We start from the raw sequence: 19,730 nt of genomic DNA, 5'->3' as shown, positions 1-19,730 counted from the left end.
GTCTTCTTGATCAGTTATAAAAGCTAAAAGTTTGCCAATATTTCAAGACTTCACAAGCATCAAATTTTTGTCTATTTTATGCTCTTTAATGTATCCTTCCCCATTTCATTAATTTCTGCTCTTTATTTCATTCCTTATACTTCCTTTGGGTTTATTTCTATTCTCTTTTCTTAAGTTGGATGCTTTGCTTACTAATTTTCAGCATTTTAACATAGGCACTTAAGACCATGAATTTCTATGTATTACCTTCCCTGCATTACAGAATTTTGATGTGCAGTATTTTCATTCTTTTTCACTTGTGTTTTTCTGTTTTCCACTGTGAATTCTTTTGAGTTATTTAGAAGTTTTATTTCCAAACATATGCGAGTTCCCTTAGTTATTAATCTGTAATTGTGTTGTGGTTTGGCAGCATGATGTGTTTGATACCAACCTTTGAAATATTTTGAGACTTGGTGATAAGTTTTTATAATTTTTGTCTGTCCTTGAAGAGGATGTGTATTTTCAAGTTGTTGACACACAATGTTATGTATGTCCAGTAGTTAGGCTGTTGCTCAAATCTTAAATCTTCATGTTTTTAGAGAGCAAAAATATGTTAATCTCTAACTGGAAAGGTGGTGGTGTTTTATTTCCAGGTTTTCCTTGCAGTTCTATCAATTTTTTTAATATGTTTTAAAATTGTTACTAGTAAGTGAAAGTTTAAATTTATTATATTTTCCTTTTGAATTGAAACTTTCACTCTGTGTAGTGACTGTGTCTGGGAATGCTTTTTGTATTAATACTGTTGTTTGATATTATCATACTTACACGATTTTCTGGTCAGCTAATTTTGTCTAATTTTTAAAATTTCCCCCTATATTTCTGTGTTCTTTTATTTTAATCTCTTGTGAATATCATGCTATTGAATTAAAAATATTTGCTCTGATATTCTTGGTCTTAGTAAATCAAAATTTTTTATTAAGATAATTGTCACTCTCAGTTGTAAGAAATAATACAAAGACATCCCATGTACTCTTTACCCAGTTTCCCCGAGTGGTACATCTTGCAAAACTGTAGTACAATATCACAATCAGGTTATTGACACTGACACAATCAAGATAGAGAGTATTTCCATCACCACAAAGATCCCTCATATTGTCATTTTTATGGCCACACCAATTTCCTTCCCATTCCCTTAATCTCTGGGACCCAGTTGTCTGTTCTTCATTTCTGTAATTTTTTGTCTTTTCGAGAATGTTACATAACTGGAATCATACAGTTTTGTCGCCTTTTCCATTATTTTCACTCAGCTTAATTCTCCAGGAATTCATCCATATTATATGTATTGACAGTTCCTTCCTTTTTAGTGCTGATCCGTTCTGTGGTATGGATTCATTTAATCATTAACCTATTGAAAGACATCTGGGTTGTTAATGGTTTTTGGCTATAATGAGTAAAAGTGCTATAAAGATTTGTGCATAGGTTTTTTTGTGAACATTTCTCTGGGATAAATTTCATTTCTCTGGGGTAAATACCCAGGAGTACAATTGCTGGATTGTATGGTTACTGTGTATATAGTTTTTAAAGAACTTGCCAAACTGTTTTGCAGATTGGCTGTACCATTTTACATCCCTACCAGCAATGTATGGAGTGATCCAGTTTTTCTGCATCCTCGTCAGCATTTGATGTTGTCACTGTTTTTCATTTTAGCCATTCTGGTATGTATCTTGTGATATCTCAGGTTTTAATTTGCATTCCCCTAAGGTTAATAATACTGAACATATTTACATGTGCTTATTTTTTATCTGTATATCCCCACTGATGAAATGTCTCTTCATGTCTTTTGTCCTTTTTCTAATTGGATTTTTTTTCCTTGAGTTTTGAGTTCTAGATACATTTTAGATACTAACCCTTTGTTGAATATATAGTTTGCAAATTTTTTCTTCAAGCTTGTTGTCTTTTCAGGGTCTTGTAGAGCCCAGGTTTTTAATTTTGGTGAAGTCCAATGTATAATTTTTCCTTTTATGGATTTTGCTTTCAGTGTGAAGTCTAATAACCCTTTGCTAGCCCTAGCTAGATCCTGAAGACTTTCTTCTTTGTTTTTTCCTAAAAGTTTTATAGCTTTATTCTAGCATTTATTCTGTGATCTACTTGGAGTTAATTTTTATAAATGTGAGACTTAGGTAGAAGTTCTTTTTCTTTTTTGTCTATATGCAGCTCCAGCACCATTTGTTGAAAAGATATCTTTCATCCATTGAGTTATTTTTGCGTCTTTGTGCAAAACTATTTGGGTATATTTGTGTAGGTCTGTTTCTGGGTTCTCTGTTCTGTTTCATTGACCCTACCTTTCACTCTCTTTGCTAATACCACAAAGTTGTGATTACTGGCCTTAGCTATGAAATGGCATAGACTGAATCCTCTGTTCCTTTTCAAAATTGTTTTAGCTCTTATAGTTCTTTTCCCTTTCCATACAAATTTTAGAATAATATCATCTGTATCTATAAAAAGTCTTTGTGGGATTTGGGTAGGAATTGTGTTAAATATGTATATCAGTTTAGGGAAAACTAATGTCATTATTTTGTTGAGTCTTCAATCCAGGGAGAACGCATTCATTTAGATCTTCTTAGACTTCTTTCATTAGCATTTTGTAGTTTTCAGCACACGAGTCCTTTACATTTCTTGTTAGATCATGATCTTTGTTAGTGTATAAAGATGTAATTGATACTTGCGTATTGTTCTTGCATCCTGCAATCTTGCTGAACTTAGTTATTAGTTCTAGAAGTTGTTTTGTAAATTCCTTGGGATCTGCAAATAAAGGCAGTTTTATTTTTTTCTTTTCCACTTGTATGCCTTTTATTTCCTTTTCTTGTCTTCTCCACTACTTCCAGTGTAGAACTTCCAGCACTATGCTGATTTTGGTGACAGTAGACATCCTTGCATCCCCAGTGTTAGGGGAAGCATTCAGTCTTTCACCATTATATATATTAGCTCTGTTTTTTTTTTTTGTATCGTTAATATACAATCACATGTTAGCTCTGTATTTTTTGTAGGTGCTTTCTATTAAGTCGAGGTAGTTTTCTTATATTCTTATTTTTCTGAGAATTTTTATCATGCATGGGTATTGAATTTGTTTAAATGCCTTTTCTGCATTGATTGATATGATTGTGTGATTTTCTTTTTTTTTTTTTTTTTTAAGTTACTAAAAAGGTGTACTGCTTTGGTTTCTACCATTGAACCGGCCTTGCATCCCTGGAATAAACCTTACTTAGTTATGGTGTCTAATTTTTTTTAGATGTTGCTGAATAATACTTCCTAATTTGTGAAGTATTAGCATGTATATGTGTGAGGGATATTGGCTTGTAGTTTTATTTTTAGTACTGTCTTTTGTTTTGGTATTGGGGTAATATTAGCTTCATAAAATGAATTTGGAAATATTTTCTCATCTGTTTTCTGGGAGAAACAATAGAGAATTGGTGGTAATTCTTTAAGTATTGGGTAGAATTCTCCAGTGAAACTAAGACTGTTAATTTCTTTTTTGGAAATTTTAAAATTAAGAATTAAGTTTCCTGAGTAGTTGGGGGGGCATTCAAATGGTATTTGTGAGATTTGGATGAGTTTTGGTAGTTTGTATTTTTAAAGGAACTGGTCCTTTTCATTCAAGTTGCAAAATTCACCTGTAGAGAGTTGTTCTTAGTAATACCATATTATCTTTTTAATGTCAGTTGTGTCTGTAGTGAAAGCTCCTAATCTTGCTTTTTTAATTGGAGAGTTTATTTCATTTTTATTTGTTGGGATTATTGATGTATTTGCATTTATGTTTGCCTTCATTTTGTACTCTTGTACTTTTTCTGTGTTTTGTCTCCCTATTTGTTTTCTTGCTGTCTTTTGGGCTCATTGTTTCCTTCCTTCTTTCTCATGTTTTCCCCATTTTACTAGCTGTGAAATTATATGCCCTTTTTAAAAAAAATTTCTCACAGATTCTTGAACAACGAATTTTCTTGAATTTTTTATTGAAAGTTTAATGCGTGTATGTAAGTCTAAAATTACTGTTTGCTTTGTTCACCTATAGAATACTTAAGACTGCTTGGAACTCTGCCAACTTACAAGTATGCTATTGTTGTCCAGTAGTTTTGTTGTGCCTTTTTTTAGCCGTACAAATGTGATACTGTAATTTTATACAGTAAATGTTTGCTTATGATAATCATCTCCCTCCTTAGGTTTGTCATTTTCTTTGTGTGTCATTCTGCTATCTTAATCTGTTCTTCTAGTTTATTCTGGTTCAGGGCATTTTACTTTCTCTTCAGTGTGTTAGGCATGCTCTCCTCACGACTTCTGCACCTGCTGAGTCCTATGCCTTGGGATACTTTACCTCAGATATCCATCTGGTGCTTTCTTACTCCTTTAGTTACCTTCTCAGTGAGACCTTCCCTCTCTAATGTTGACAGTCCTCTACCTCTTGCTCCCTGTTTCCTTTCCCTCCTTTACTTCTGTCCATGGCATTCATCACCACTTGCTATATTATATATTTTATTTGTTTATTGTAAGTTTTTATCTGTCACGCTCTCCAACTCATTAATCATTTATTGGAATTTAATTGTATTTATAAAGTTGGGGAGAATTGACATCTTCCCAGTGTTTACTGATTTTATCTAGTACCGTGATATAGTCCTTAATTTATTCCAGGATTCCTTATGTCCTGTGAGTTTTTTTTAATGTAGTATTTGGCAAAATTTTTAGTTTATGTCTTTGCATTTTATATTTTTATGTTTTGTAGCATTTAAAAAAAATATTGGAGTCACTTGAAATTCTAGTTTATGTATAGAAAATGCACATTTTGTTGACTTACTGTTTGGTCTAATTTTTCAGTGGATTCTCTTATATTTCCAATATAAAAATTCATGTCATTTGTAAATTATAAATGTTTATAATTTTATTGTCTTTAAAAATTTTATTGTCTAGGCTCTCTGGAATGATTTTGAATGACAAAACATTTTATAAGTCTTTATGATCTACTGTTTCATCTTTTTTTTTTTTTAGATAATTATTTTTTATTGAAGGGTAGTTGACGCAGTATTACATTACATTAGTTTCAAGTGTACAACACAGTGATAAAACATTTATATACATAATTCTAGGTTCCAGCTATCACCCTACCAAGCTGTTACAATATCTTGACTATATTCCTTATGCTATACATTACATCCCAGTTACTTATTTATTTTACCATTGGAAGTCTGTCCTTTTTTTTTTTTTTTTTGAGGGCATCTCTCATATTTATTGATCAAATGGTTGTTAACGACAATAAAATTCTGTATGTTTCATCTTTAAGTATGATATTTGCTATTTATTTTTGATAGCTACCCTTTACAGAGTTTCTTTATATTCCAGTTTATTGAGAGGTTTTATCAGTAATGGATAGGATTTTATCAGATGCCCTTATAGCATTTATCCAGGTAATCATATGGCTTTTTTTAAACCAGTAAATCTTTTGGTATTATTTTCCTTCCTTTATCAAATTTCAGAGTATGGAGTTGGATTCCCAACATCCTCTAAAGGAGATTAGTGAATTTTTTTTTTAAGTATCATTTTGAAGAAAGGATTTTTAAGTATATTTGATGTATTTGAATTGATGCAGTTATTATTCTAATTTGATGCTTTTTTTTTGTCTTGTCTTTGGCTATTGGGCTGTTTTCTGTACCCTTCTGATAAGATTCTAGTAGTCTTTGTTAACATCTTTGTCTCTGGTATAATAAAAATGTTTGTCTCATCTTGTGCATTTTCTGTCCCAGATCTGCAATTAGCTGTTTCCTCGAGGAGATTTGGTTCCTTTTGTGGGATATGTTATTTAGACCATGATCTATTTTTCCCTACATTAAAAAATCTAATATTTTTTGCCTAATTAAATCTAGAGTACTTTTAGATTTATAGAAAAGTTGGAAAGATGGTACAGACTGCCATATGCCCTACAACCAGTGTCCCTTATTCAAACAAACTTTTTTAGTGGAAACATTCTTAAATTTACAAAGGTAGAGAATTCCCCATGTACCCATTTGTCAGCTTCAGCAATTATGAACTCTGATCTTTTTTCATGTATATTCCCACCTACTCCCTGCAAATTAATTATTTTTCAAGTTTCAGATATTGTTATCTTTTAATTGAAGTATAACTGACATAATAACATTGTATTAGTTTCAGGTGTGTAACATAAGGATTCAATATTTTGTGCATTGCAAAATGATCATCACAGTATGTCTAGTTAATATCCAGTGCCTTCATAGTTACAAAAAAAATCTTTTTTCTTGTGATAACTTTTAAGACTCTCTTAGCAACTTTCAAATATAAAATATAGTAGTATTAAGTGTAGTCCCTGTGCTGTACATTATATCCTCATGACTTATTTATTTTAAACCTGGAAGTTTTTGGCTTTTGACCCTCTTCACCAATTTTTCCCCTCCCCTCACTCCACTCCTACCTCTGGAAACCATCAATCAATCTTCTGTATCTATGATTTTTTTTTTTTAAAGATTCCACATATAAGTGAGATCATATGGTAATTGTCTTTGACTTATTTCACATAGCATAATGCCCTTGAGGTCCATTCATGTTGTCAGTAATGGTAAGATTTCATTCTTCTTTATGTGTATTCTTTTTTATAGCTTCTTTATCCTTTCATCCATTGATGCACACTAGATTGTTTCCATATCTCAGCTTATGTATATAATGCTGCAGTGAACATGATAGGTGCATATTTTTCTTGAGTTTTCATTTTCATTTCTTTAAATATCCAGAAATGTAGTTGCTGGGTTATATGGTATTTCTATTTTTAATATTCTGAGGAACCTCTATATTGTTTTCCATAGTGGCTGCACCTTTTCTCTACATTCTCTCCAATACTTATTTCATGTCTGTTTGATAATAGCCATTTTACTCAGTGTGTGGTTTTGATTTGCATTTCTCTAATGATGAGCGATATTGAGCACCTTTTGGCTGTTTGTATGTCTTCTTGGAAGAATGTCTATTCATATTTTCTGCCCATTTTTCACCTGGAGTTGCTTTTTTTACTATTGAGTTGAATGAGTTCCTTATATATTTTGGATATTAACTCCTTATTAGGTAAATGATTTGCAAATACTTTCTTCCATTTAGTAGATTGCTTTTTCATTTTGTTGATGATTTCCTTTCCTGTGCAGAAGCTTTTAGTATGATGTAGTTAGTCCCACTTGGTGTTTTTGGCTTTGTTGCTTTTGCTTTTGGTGTCAGATTCAAAAAACCATTGCCAAGACCTATGTCAAGGAGTTTACCCACCTATGTTGTCTTCCACGAGTTTTATTTACATTTAAGTCTTTAATCCATTTGAATTTATTTTGTGTATGGTGTAAGACAGTCCAGTTTCATTCTTTTGCATGTGGCTGTTCAATTTTTGCTCCACCATTTATCGAAGAGACAGCTCTTTCCCCATTCTATACTTTTGGTCGTTGGTTGTAAATTAATTGACCATATGTGTGTGGGTTTATTTCTGAGCACTCTCTTCTGTTCCACTGATCTGTTTGTGTGTTTTTATGCCAGTACCTTACTATTCTGATTATTATAGCTTTGTAATATAGTTTGATATCAGGGAGCAGGGTGCCTACAGCTTTTGTTTTTTCTTTCTCAAAATTGCTTTGGCTATTTGGGGTCTCCCCAATAATTTTAAAGGAAATACCATCAATTGTAATTTTATCCAAAAATATTTCAGTATGTGACTCTAAGGATAGGTAGAGATTATTTTACACAAGTAATTTGCTATGTTTATATTAAACTACTCTTATTTTCCTAGATTAAACTTTATTTGGGTTCATTGAGGCCTTTTGTATCCATAATCACAGGAAACAATGGTGTGTTACAGAAAGAGTCCTTATTCCTTACTGTCCTTGCTGGGAAGTGAGAAAGAATAGGTGGTATACTAAGGCTATCTGGTTCATTAGGCATTTTACTAAAATTTTGAATGAGTGGATTCCCCACTAAAGTTTGGGAGACAATAATTTACCTACTTAAAAAAATTGGTTTTGCTTTCAGCCATTTTTCCATGTTTGTCTTCTAACAAGTGTTTGACTTTCTGACTTATTCTCTTGAACAGCTTAAGGACCAGATTTCTATCTTTTCCTTAAAGGTTTAGTCAAATTTATTCATTAAGCTGTCTTGTCTGAGTAGGTGCTTTGGAAGTGGAGAGGGACAGAGATGATATACCTCTTGTATCGATTAATTTATATATTTCTAAGAAGTAATTTTTGTGTATACCTTTAAGTTATTAGAATATAATTGTATATACTGTTCTCTTCAAATGATTTTTTATTTGTGGTTCTTTTTCTCATTCTTAAGGCAGTATTTTTCTTTCCCTTTTTAGACCTGATTTTACAGACTTTTCTGCATTTTGCCTTCTAGCTCACGTTTTCTTGCCTTTACCCTTTAATTCTTCACTCTTTGTGAGGCTATGTGTTTATTCTGTTGTTACTTTATTGCTTCTTGAACTAATTTATTTAAAATCTTATATAATAATAGAAGCATTTAGGGGTATGTTCTCCCAAGCTTTTGCTTCTTTTATAGATTTTGAAATGTATTCTCTTTATAGTTTATTTTAATAGTTGATTTTCGATTTTGTTTTTTTTTTAGCTGAGGAGTTATTTTAATCAATGTGTTGTAAGGAAGAGATCAAGGTAAGGTCTCTCAAGTAAAAGGGGATTTAGTTATAGAGAACACACCATTTCACAGAAATATGGGGCCAGGAACTAGGGCCTCCTGTGTCCTCTGAAATGGGTAGTAGTTATGAGTATCATTTTAATAAGCATCAGCTTGGTCACTCCTTTGATATATTGGTTATATGTCTGGTGGTTTTCTTTGTCCAGTCCTACTTAAAAATGAAGATGTAGATTGTTTTAATATTGTAGTTTGGATTAGGCAATATTAATAATGTGATTTATCAGTTTCCCTCAGCTCCCCTCCCTACCTCATATTATACATCATAGCAGATGAAGGACCTACAATACAGCCTATTAGAGTTTTCCAAATCCTGGGCTATTCTTGGTAATTTCCACCTCATGTTTTACAGTTGGAAGAGCAGTGTCAGAGAAATACTTTTTATTCATTGGTGATTACATGTAACTATCATATTTACTTGCTTGATAAAGTATTTTCTAAATGTAGCACCTTCAACTTGCCTTCACTCCTATATGTAATGTTCCAGTTATATTCTATCTGGCTTTAAAATTTTTTATAATTTTGTGTTACTTAAATTTGATTAAAGTTCTAGTCTAATTTTATTAGCTTTTCCTTAGAAATCCAGACTATGTATGTATGTATTTTTTTCAATCAGTCATGCCAGCGTGTTTCTCTGTAGTTTAATTTCCTTGCGGGCATTCCTCTGTGTAGAGCATATAGCTGTTGTAATGGAAGTATTAGAGGGTGGACTTTGGGAGGCAGCTGGATGGACTGTTTAAAATCCACTTGAAAAAATTGTATTAAAATTTATACTAAGGTGTAGATATCAGATGGTAGAGAACAATAGCTGAAATCTATTCTTGGTAGCATTACATAGTAGGCTCACCCTATGTGGGTGAAGAAGAAATAGAAACCAGCCAGGTTTGCCAAGAAAAACATACTTTGTAGAGTTTGACTTAGAAAACTCCTTAGAGAAATCTTAGTAGCAAACACTAAAATAAAGAGGGCTTTTGTTGTCGTTTGCTTTTAAACAGAAATTGATGACTAGAGGGATGAAATGACTTCCCCAAGGTCCTGAGTCTTGATGCTACATCTGCTAATTGCAGTTGTGAAGTTTCCACAGGACACCATGGATGCCCAAAGTCATCATCTTTGGGCAGTATTTTAGTGCCTGGTAGTACTTTATCTTTGCAGCATTTTGCAATGTAAAGATTGTCCTGTCTGCTCTTTTTAACTTTGCCAGTCCCCAAACCTAGGGGATTTCTTTTTTTGCTTCAGAATACCTGATGCCATATTCATAGTTCTAAACCGTATCTTTTTTTTTTTGTATTTACAATAGCTACTAGAGTCAATTGCATTAGTATTCTTTGCCAAATAAAGCTGACATTGGAAATAAGTGATAGGAGACCTCCCCAAAATACCTTTTTGAGAGCCAAGCTTTGGGTAACTTTGCGTTCTAGTTTGTCGTTTCTGTAAAACAAGTTTTCTTAAAACTAAAAATATCTGAAAATAAGTGGAAGGAGGGAAGCAAAGTGATCAATTCTGAGTTAGTTTGATTTCCTTAGAAAGACTCACAGATAACTTGTATTTGTATGACTGCCTTTGTTGGTGTTATTGTTCTCTGTGAGTCAGTGTTGCTTATGCTACTGTAATATAACCCAACTCCAGTTAAAATATTTACTAGGACTGGAGACTTCAGGAAAGATGCATTGTATTTCTTGCTTGGGAAGGCAGTTACAAAGAAGACATTTTCAGAAAATCATAAGTCTTTTTTATGCATAAAACGAGTATACTGTAACTGGTGTGTCACGAGATAGGCCAAGAATATTCTTGGTTTCCGTCCTTGTCCATAGCAAAGGGGTAAGATAAATAAACCTTCACTTTAAAAAATTGAGGAAATGAAGTGAGTTGAAGTGTAATGACCATGGCATTGTGATGTATATTGTTTTCTGAGTGTGATTTAAAGCTGCACCGTCTAGTGTGGTAGCTACTAGCTGCATGTGGCTCTTAAGCACTTGAAATATGGCTAATCCAAATTGAGATCTGCTATATGTGTGAACTACACAACTGGATATTGAAGACTTAGTATGAAAAAATATGGTTTAAAAAAGTTGATTATTTTTAAATCACAGACATTAATTGTTGAAATAATGCTTTCAGTACATTGGGTTAAATAAAGTATATTATCAAAACTAACTCGCGGGAGGGGGCGGAAGATGGCGGCGTGAGTAGAGCAGCGGAAATCTCCTCCCAAAACAACATATATCTATGAAAATATAACAAAGACAACCCTTCCTAGAATAAAGACCAGAGGACACAGGACAATATCCAGACCACATCCACACCTGAGAGAACCCAGCGCCTCGCGAAGGGGGTAAGATACAAGCCCCGGCCCCGCGGGAGCCGAGCGCCCCTCCCCCCAGCTCCCGGCGGGAGAAGAGCAGGCAGAGCGGGAGGGAGACGGAGCCCAGGGCTGCCGAACACCCAGCCCCAGCCATCCGGGCCAGAGTGCAGGGCCCTCGATACTGGGAAAACAGGGCAGCAAGAACAGTGAGCAGGCACTGGAGGCTGGGCGACAGAGGACATAAGAAAAGCGCGCGACCATTTTTTTTTTTTTTTGCTTTTTTGCTGCTTTGTTTTGGCGAGCGCTGTTTGGAAGTCTTAAAGGGACAGGGACCCCAATATTAGGGAAACAGGGCAGAAAGACTGGTGAGCAGAGGCCTGAGGCTGGCACCGGAGAATAAAGAAAAACGAACGACCACCTTTTTTTTTTAATTAAAAAATTTTTTTTTTTTTTTTAATTAAAAAAAATTTTTTTTCTTGTTTTTTTTTGTGGTCGTTGTTTTGTTTTGGCGGGTGCTTTTTGGAAGTCTTAAAGGGGCAGGGCGGGCCACTTAATCCAGAGGTAGGGAATCCGGGATCTCTGGGCACCCTAACCCCTGGGCTGCAGGGAGCAGGGAGGCCCCTTACGGAGATAAATAGCCTCCCAGCAGCTCCTGCTCCAACGCGACTCCACCATTTTGGAGTAGCTGCCCGAGCCAGGCCACGCCCACAGCAACAGCGGATATTAACTCCATAGCAGCCGGGCAGGAAGCAGAAACCCTGTCTGCGCGCAGCTGCGCAGCACAAGCCACTAGAGGCCGCTGTTCTCCCAGGAGAGGAGGGCCACAAACCAACAAGAAAGGAAGTCCTTCCAGCCGTCACTCGTCCCAGTTCTGCAGACTATTCCTATCACCATGAAAAGGCAAAGCTACAGGCAGACAAAGATCACAGAGACAACACCAGAGAAGGAGACAGACCTAACCAGTCTTCCTGACAAAGAATTCAAAATAAGAATCATAAACATGCTGACAGAGATGCAGAGAAATACGCAAGAAAAATGGGATGAAGTCCGGAAAGAGATCACAGATGCCAGAAAGGAGATCGCAGAAATGAAACAAACTCTGGAAGGGTTTATAAGCAGAATGGATAGAATGCAAGAGGCCATTGATGGAATTGAAATCAGAGAACAGGAACGCATGGAAGCTGACATAGAGAGAGACAAAAGGATCTCCAGGAATGAAACAATATTAAGAGAACTGTGTGACCAATCTAAAAGGAGCAATATCCGTATTATAGGGGTCCCAGAAGAAGAAGAGAGAGGCAAAGAGATGGAAAGTATCTTAGAAGAAATAATTGCTGAAAACTTCCCCACACTGGGGGAGGAAGTAATCAAACAGACCACGGAAATACACAGAACCCCCAACAGAAAGGATCCAAGAAGGGCAACACCAAGACACATAATAATTAAAATGGCAAAGATCAAGGACAAGGAAAGAGTGTTAAAGGCAGCTAGAGAGAAAAAGGTCACCTATAAAGGGAAACCCATCAGGCTAACGTCAGATTTCTCAACAGAAACCCTACAGGCCAGAAGAGAATGGCATGATATATTTAATACAATGAAACAGAAGGGCCTTGAACCAAGGATACTGTATCCAGCACGACTATCATTCAAATATGACGGTGGGATTAAACAATTCCCAGACAAACAAAAGCTGAGGGAATTTGCTTTCCACAAACCACCTCTACAGAACATCTTACAGGGACTGCTCTAGATGGGAGCACTCCTAGAAAGAGCACAGCACAAAACACCCAACATATGAAGAATCGAGGAGGAGGAACAAGAAGGGAGAGAAGAAAAGAATCTCCAGACAGTGTATATAACAGCTCAATAAGCGAGCTAAGTTAGGCAGTAAGATACTAAAGAGGCTAACCTTGAACCTTTGGTAACCACGAATTTAAAGCCTGCAATGGCAATAAGTACATATCTTTCAATAGTCACCCTAAATGTTAATGGGTTGAATGCACCAATCAAAAGACACAGAGTAACAGAATGGATAAAAAAGCAAGACCCATCTATATGCTGCTTACAAGAAACTCACCTCAAACCCAAAGACATGTACAGACTAAAAGTCAAGGGATGGAAAAACATATTTCAAGCAAACAACAGTGAGAAGAAAGCAGGGGTTGCAGTACTAATATCAGACAAAATAGACTTCAAAACAAAGAAAGTAACAAGAGATAAAGAAGGACACTACATAATGATAAAGGGCTCAGTCAAACAAGAGGATATAACCATTCTAAATATATATGCACCCAACACAGGAGCACCAGCATATGTGAAACAAATACTAACAGAACTAAAGGGGGATATAGACTGCAATGCATTCATTCTAGGAGACTTCAACACACCACTCACCCCAAAGGATAGATCCACTGGGCAGAAAATAAGTAAGGACACGGAAGCACTGAACAACACAGTAGAGCAGATGGACCTAATAGACATCTATAGAACTCTACATCCAAAAGCAGCGGGATATACATTCTTCTCAAGTGCACATGGAACATTCTCCAGAATAGACCACATACTAGGCCACAAAAAGAGCCTCAGAAAATTCCAAAAGATTGAAATCCTACCAACCAACTTTTCAGACCACAAAGGCATAAAACTAGAAATAAACTGTACAAAGAAAGCAAAGAGGCTCACGAACACATGGAGGCTTAACAACACGCTCCTAAATAATCAATGGATCAATGACCAAATCAAAATGGAGATCCAGCAATATATGGAAACAAATGACAACAACAACACTAAGCCCCAACTTCTGTGGGACACAGCAAAAGCAGTCTTAAGAGGAAAGTATATAGCAATCCAAGCATATTTAAAAAAGGAAGAGCAATCCCAAATGAATGGTCTAATGTCACAATTATCGAAATTGGAAAAAGAAGAACAGATGAGGCCTAAGGTCAGCAGAAGGAGGGACATAATAAAGATCAGAGAAGAAATAAATAAAATTGAGAAGAATAAAACAATAGCAAAAATCAATGAAACCAAGAGCTGGTTCTTCGAGAAAATAAACAAAATAGATAAGCCTCTAGCCAGACTTATTAAGAAGAAAAGAGAGTCAACACAAATCAACAGTATCAGAAACGAGAAAGGAAAAATCACGACGGACCCCACGGAAATGCAAAGAATTATTGGAGAATACTATGAAAACCTATATGCTAACAAGCTGGGAAACCTAGGAGAAATGGACAACTTCCTAGAAAAATATAACCTTCCAAGATTGACCCAGGAAGAAACAGAAAATCTAAACAGACCAATTACCAGCAACGAAATTGAAGAGGTAATCAAAAAACTACCAAAGAACAAAACCCCCGGGCCAGATGGATTTACCTCGGAATTTTATCAGACATACAGGGAAGACATAATACCCATTCTCCTTAAAGTCTTCCAAAAAATAGAGGAGGAGGGGATACTCCCAAACTCATTCTATGAAGCTAACATCACCCTAATACCAAAACCAGGCAAAGACCCCACCAAAAAAGAAAACTACAGACCAATATCCCTGATGAACGTAGATGCAAAAATACTCAACAAAATATTAGCAAACCGAATTCAAAAATACATCAAAAGGATCATACACCATGACCAAGTGGGATTCATCCCAGGGATGCAAGGATGGTACAACATTCGAAAGTCCATCAACATCATCCACCACATCAACAAAAAGAAAGACAAAAACCACATGATCATCTCCATAGATGCTGAAAAAGCATTTCACAAAGTTCAACATCCATTCATGTTAAAAACTCTCAGCAAAATGGGAATAGAGGGCAAGTACCTCAACATAATAAAGGCCATCTATGATAAACCCACAGCCAACATTATATTGAACAGCGAGAAGCTGAAAGCATTTCCTCTGAGATCGGGAACTAGACAGGGATGCCCACTCTCTCCACTGTTATTTAACATAGTACTGGAGGTCCTAGCCACGGCAATCAGACAAAATAAAGAAATACAAGGAATCCAGATTGGTAAAGAAGAAGTTAAACTGTCACTATTTGCAGATGACATGATACTGTACATAAAAAACCCTAAAGACTCCACCCCAAAACTACTAGAACTGATATCGGAATACAGCAAAGTTGCAGGATACAAAATCAACACACAGAAATCTGTGGCTTTCCTATATACTAACAATGAACCAACAGAGAGAGAAATCAGGAAAACAACTCCATTCACAATTGCATCAAAAAAAATAAAATACCTAGGAATAAACCTAACCAAAGAAGTGAAAGACTTATACTCTGAAAACTACAAGTCACTCTTAAGAGAAATTAAAGGGGACACTAACAGATGGAAACTCATCCCATGCTCGTGGCTAGGAAGAATTAATATCGTTAAAATGGCCATCCTGCCCAAAGCAATATACAGATTTGATGCAATCCCTATGAAACTACCAGCAACATTCTTCAATGAACTGGAACAAATAATTCAAAAATTCATATGGAAACACCAAAGACCCCGAATAGCCAAAGCAATCCTGAGAAAGAAGAATAAAGTAGGGGGGATCTCAGTCCCCAACTTCAAGCTCTACTATAAAGCCATAGTAATCAAGACAATTTGGTACTGGCACAAGAGCAGAGCCACAGACCAATGGAACAGACTAGAGAATCCAGACATTAACCCAGACATATATGGTCAATTAATATTTGATAAAGGAGCCATGGACATACAATGGCGAAATGACAGTCTTTTCAACAGGTGGTGCTGGCAAAACTGGACAGCTACATGTAGGAGAATGAAACTGGACCATTGTCTAACCCCATATACAAAAGTAAACTCAAAATGGATCAAAGACCTGAATGTAAGCCATGAAACCATTAAACTCCTGGAAGAAAACATAGGCGAAAACCTCTTAGACATAAACATGAGTGACCTCTTCTTGAACATATCTCCCCGGGCAAGGAAAACAACAGCAAAAATGAGTAAGTGGGACTATATTAAGCTGAAAAGCTTCTGTACAGCAAAAGACACCATCAATAGAACAAGAAGGATCCCTACAGTATGGGAGAATATATTTGAAAATGACACATCCGATAAAGGCTTGACGTCCAGAATATATAAGGAGCTCTCACGCCTCAACAAACAAAAAACAAATAACCCAATTAAAAAATGGGCAGAGGAACTGAACAGACAGTTCTCCAAAAAAGAAATACAGATGGCCAACAGACACATGAAAAGATGCTCCACATCGCTAATTATCAGAGAAATGCAAATTAAAACTACAATGAGGTATCACCTCACACCAGTAAGGATGGCTGCCATCCAAAAGACAAACAACAACAAATGTTGGCGAGGCTGTGGAGAAAGGGGAACCCTCCTACACTGCTGGTGGGAATGTAAGTTAGTTCAACCATTGTGGAAAGCAGTATGGAGGTACATCAAAATGCTCAAAACAGACTTACCATTTGACCCAGGAATTGCACTCCTAGGAATTTACCCTAAGAATGCAGCAATCAAGTTTGAGAAAGACAGATGCACCCCTATGTTTATTGCAGCACTATTTACAATAGCCAAGAATTGGAAGCAACCTAAATGTCCATCAATAGATGAATGGATAAAGAAGATGTGGTACATATACACAATGGAATACTACTCAGCTATAAGAAAAGGGCAAATCCAATCATTTGCAGCAACATGGATGGAGCTGGAGGGTATTATGCTCAGTGAAACAAGCCAAGCGGAGAAAGAGAAATACCAAATGATTTCACTTATCTGTGGAATATAAGAACAAAGGAAAAACTGAAGGAACAAAACAGCAGCAGAATCACAGAACTCAAGAATGGACTAACAGGTACCAAAGGGAAAGGGACTGGGGAGGATGGGTGGGTAGGGAGGGATAAGGGGGGGAGAAGTAGGGGGGTATTAAGATTAACATGCATGGGGGGGTAGGAGAAAAGGGAGGGCTGTACAACACAGAGAAGGCAAGTAGTGATTCTACAACATTTTGCTATGCTGATGGACAGTGACTGTAAAGGGGTTTATAGGGGAGACCTGGTATAGGGGAGAGCCTAGTAAACATAATATTCGTCATGTAAGTGTAGATTAGTGATAGCAAAAAAAAAAAAAAAAAAAAAAAAGGGCAGTTCCTGTGTGGTAACCTCCAACGAGTTCTACACAAGGGTATAAAGGGCATATAAAAGTGTAGGCAAAGGGTCTGTTTGTGTTTATACAGAGGATCAAAGCCTAATTGGGCTACCCCGAAAATGAACTAAGATACGATATGAAAAAGAACTTCCAACATCTGCACCGTCTGGAAGACTCATGCCAGAAGATGATCATCAAAAAACCCCAACAAAGATCCACACACTGCTACAGCTGTAGATGCACTCATCCCACCAGTTCCTGGACCTGCCATGGGAATGAGGAAGGAGATATCTAAGCTGGCCTGTGCATACAGTAAAACAACAAAATTGGACTGGATCTATACTGTTGGAACTCAATCAAGAATTTGGAGAAGTGCAAATTGTAGCGCTCCAAAGTCTTACAACTACAAACTATTTATTGTTAAAAGAACATATGGCATGTGAACAGTCCCCAGGAATGGGTTGTTTTAATTTGTCTGATTTCTCTCAGACTGTTCAAGTTCATTTGGACAATATCCACCATATCATAGATAAGTTTTCACAAATGCCTAAGGTGCCTAACTGGTTTTCTTGGTTTCACTGCAGAGGGCTGGTAATTACAGATATGCTTTGGTTATGTAACTATACTCCTATTATGTTAATGTGTGTGTGCAATTGAAGTAGTAGCTTAAAACCTATACATGCTGAAGTTACTCTACAAGAAGATATATCAAAGAAATAATCAATCTTCCCATGTTTTCTTCCGCCTGCTACTTCTATAGCTTTTCTTCTTCCTTCCTAATTACAACCCTTAAATAGAATTCGTGCCTCATATCAAATTTACCGAGTATCATAATTCTTCCAAGTGGTAAAGATACCTCAAGACAAATGCTGGGCATAGAAGCCACAGGGCATAAATATGCAAAGAAGTAAAAAGCTAACTTTTTCAAACAATAAGGCTTCTCTCTCACTTACCAACTTCACATTTCCCTGTATGGCCCCGGAAGATGACTGGTTAGCCAGAGACGGGTAAGATTCCTCAAGGGAGGAACAACCTAAGACAGGCACAGTCGCAGGGGGGCCATCAGGCGAGAAATTGGGGATCAACAGAGGTGAGGCTTAGAACCTCACCCCCCCGTTCTGAGAGAAATCTTCTGCATACGTGGATGTTTTATTGCCCTGGTCTAGCTTGGATTAACACATAGTCTACAGGCACACACCTGATCATCTACATGTGCTCTCATACAACACTAAACTATGTTTTCTACCTTTATCTTGTATCTACCTACCACTTCAGCATTTTATTAAAAATAATAATAATAAAGAGAGAAATGTGGTATCCACATATAAATCAAGTATAAAAACCAAATCAGTATTCATATTTGAACTGACTGTTTATAGTTCATAATGCATGAGCAAAACCGAAAGTTTCTGTGATGGCTGCCCTTGTACTGTTCACTATGTAACTTATTCATTATGTAAGAATTTGTTCTCCATGTAAAAACTTGTTTGTTATGCCTCAGAAGATTGGAGACTGACAAAAATTAGGCTTGGGGTGGAATAATGATTGTGCATTGAGCATTGACTCCCCTATACAGAATTTTATTGTCGTTAACAACCATTTGATCAATAAATAAGAGAGATGCCCTCACAAAAAAAAAAAAAAAAAAAAAAAAAAGGACAGACTTCCAATGGTAAAATAAATTAGTAACCGGGATGTAATGTATAGCATAAGGAATATAGTCAAGATATTGTAACAGCCTGGTAGGGTGATAGCTGGAACCTAGAATTATGTATATAAATGTTCTACCACTGTGTTGTACACTTGAAACTCATGTAATGTAATACTGTGTGTCAACTACCCTTCAATAAAAAATAATTATTATAAAAAAAAAAAAAAAAAAAAAACTAACTCAAGCTGTATTTTATGTGGATACTAGAAGATTTAGAACCATGTGATTCTTGTTTCTGTTGGACAGCACTGATGGAGTGTGTATAAAAATGGTTGATGGGATGACAATGTAATATTTTCTGACTTGTGCAGTATGAAATATGGAAATATACAGAGTATGAAGTAGAATTGTGATATAGCTTGTACATGCAGATTACTTTGATACATTTAAATTTGTTTGTATTTTAGAAAACTAGCCAGTATTATTACTCCCAACATATTTAGAGGCCAAGCAAAGTTTTAAATAATTGCTTCTGGGCTATCAATGAGACTTAAAAGTGTGGAACAGAATTATTGTTAATCAGTGCCTTCTGTAGGTGTTGCCCCTGCATACCTACTAGGTTGAAAAGGAATCCCAGATAGCTGTGGAGGTGGAGTGTGTGGCATTGAGAAGGAGGGGGTGGGACGGTCAGTTTCTGAAAGGGCTTTTAGTCAGCTTCTGGTCTTACTCTTCTTTCTGGGTAGATGAGGCACATGTGTACCTGTAAATCTGACCCAAGTGGGTTTACCTCCGAGTTCAGAACTGTCTGAAAGTCACTAAGCAGGTGATTTGTGCGGCAACAAGTGTTTTAAAGTGTTTACTAGGTTTTGTTGAATAAATAGGTGGTGAGATTTGAGGCAGGAACTGCTTATAACTATTTTACATGTAAGAGTAAGA

General features: G+C 36.1%; 1 protein-coding gene across 11 annotated transcripts in view; it reads left to right on the top strand.

The window, feature by feature from the left end:
- The window catches only part of PIAS2 (protein inhibitor of activated STAT 2), a 128,587-nt gene that overhangs the window by 18,824 nt on the left and 90,033 nt on the right, over positions 1-19,730 (top strand). For 3 of the 11 annotated variants that reach the window (XM_057504154.1, XM_036918666.2, XM_057504153.1), the window contains one exon: positions 1,586-1,694. The exons of 7 other annotated variants lie outside the window; for them this stretch is intronic. In XM_057504154.1, coding sequence (XP_057360137.1) covers positions 1,662-1,694 — 33 coding nt within the window. In that variant the 5' untranslated portion in view covers positions 1,586-1,661. Of the gene's footprint in view, positions 1-1,585; positions 1,695-9,704; positions 9,845-19,730 lie in introns of all 11 variants that reach the window. One more of the 11 variants, XM_057504155.1, reaches the window with a different exon arrangement.

This window comes from Manis pentadactyla, chromosome 6 (assembly GCF_030020395.1).
Source record: "Manis pentadactyla isolate mManPen7 chromosome 6, mManPen7.hap1, whole genome shotgun sequence".
NCBI lineage: Eukaryota > Metazoa > Chordata > Mammalia > Pholidota > Manidae > Manis > Manis pentadactyla.
This window is presented reverse-complemented; position numbering and strand designations above follow the sequence as displayed.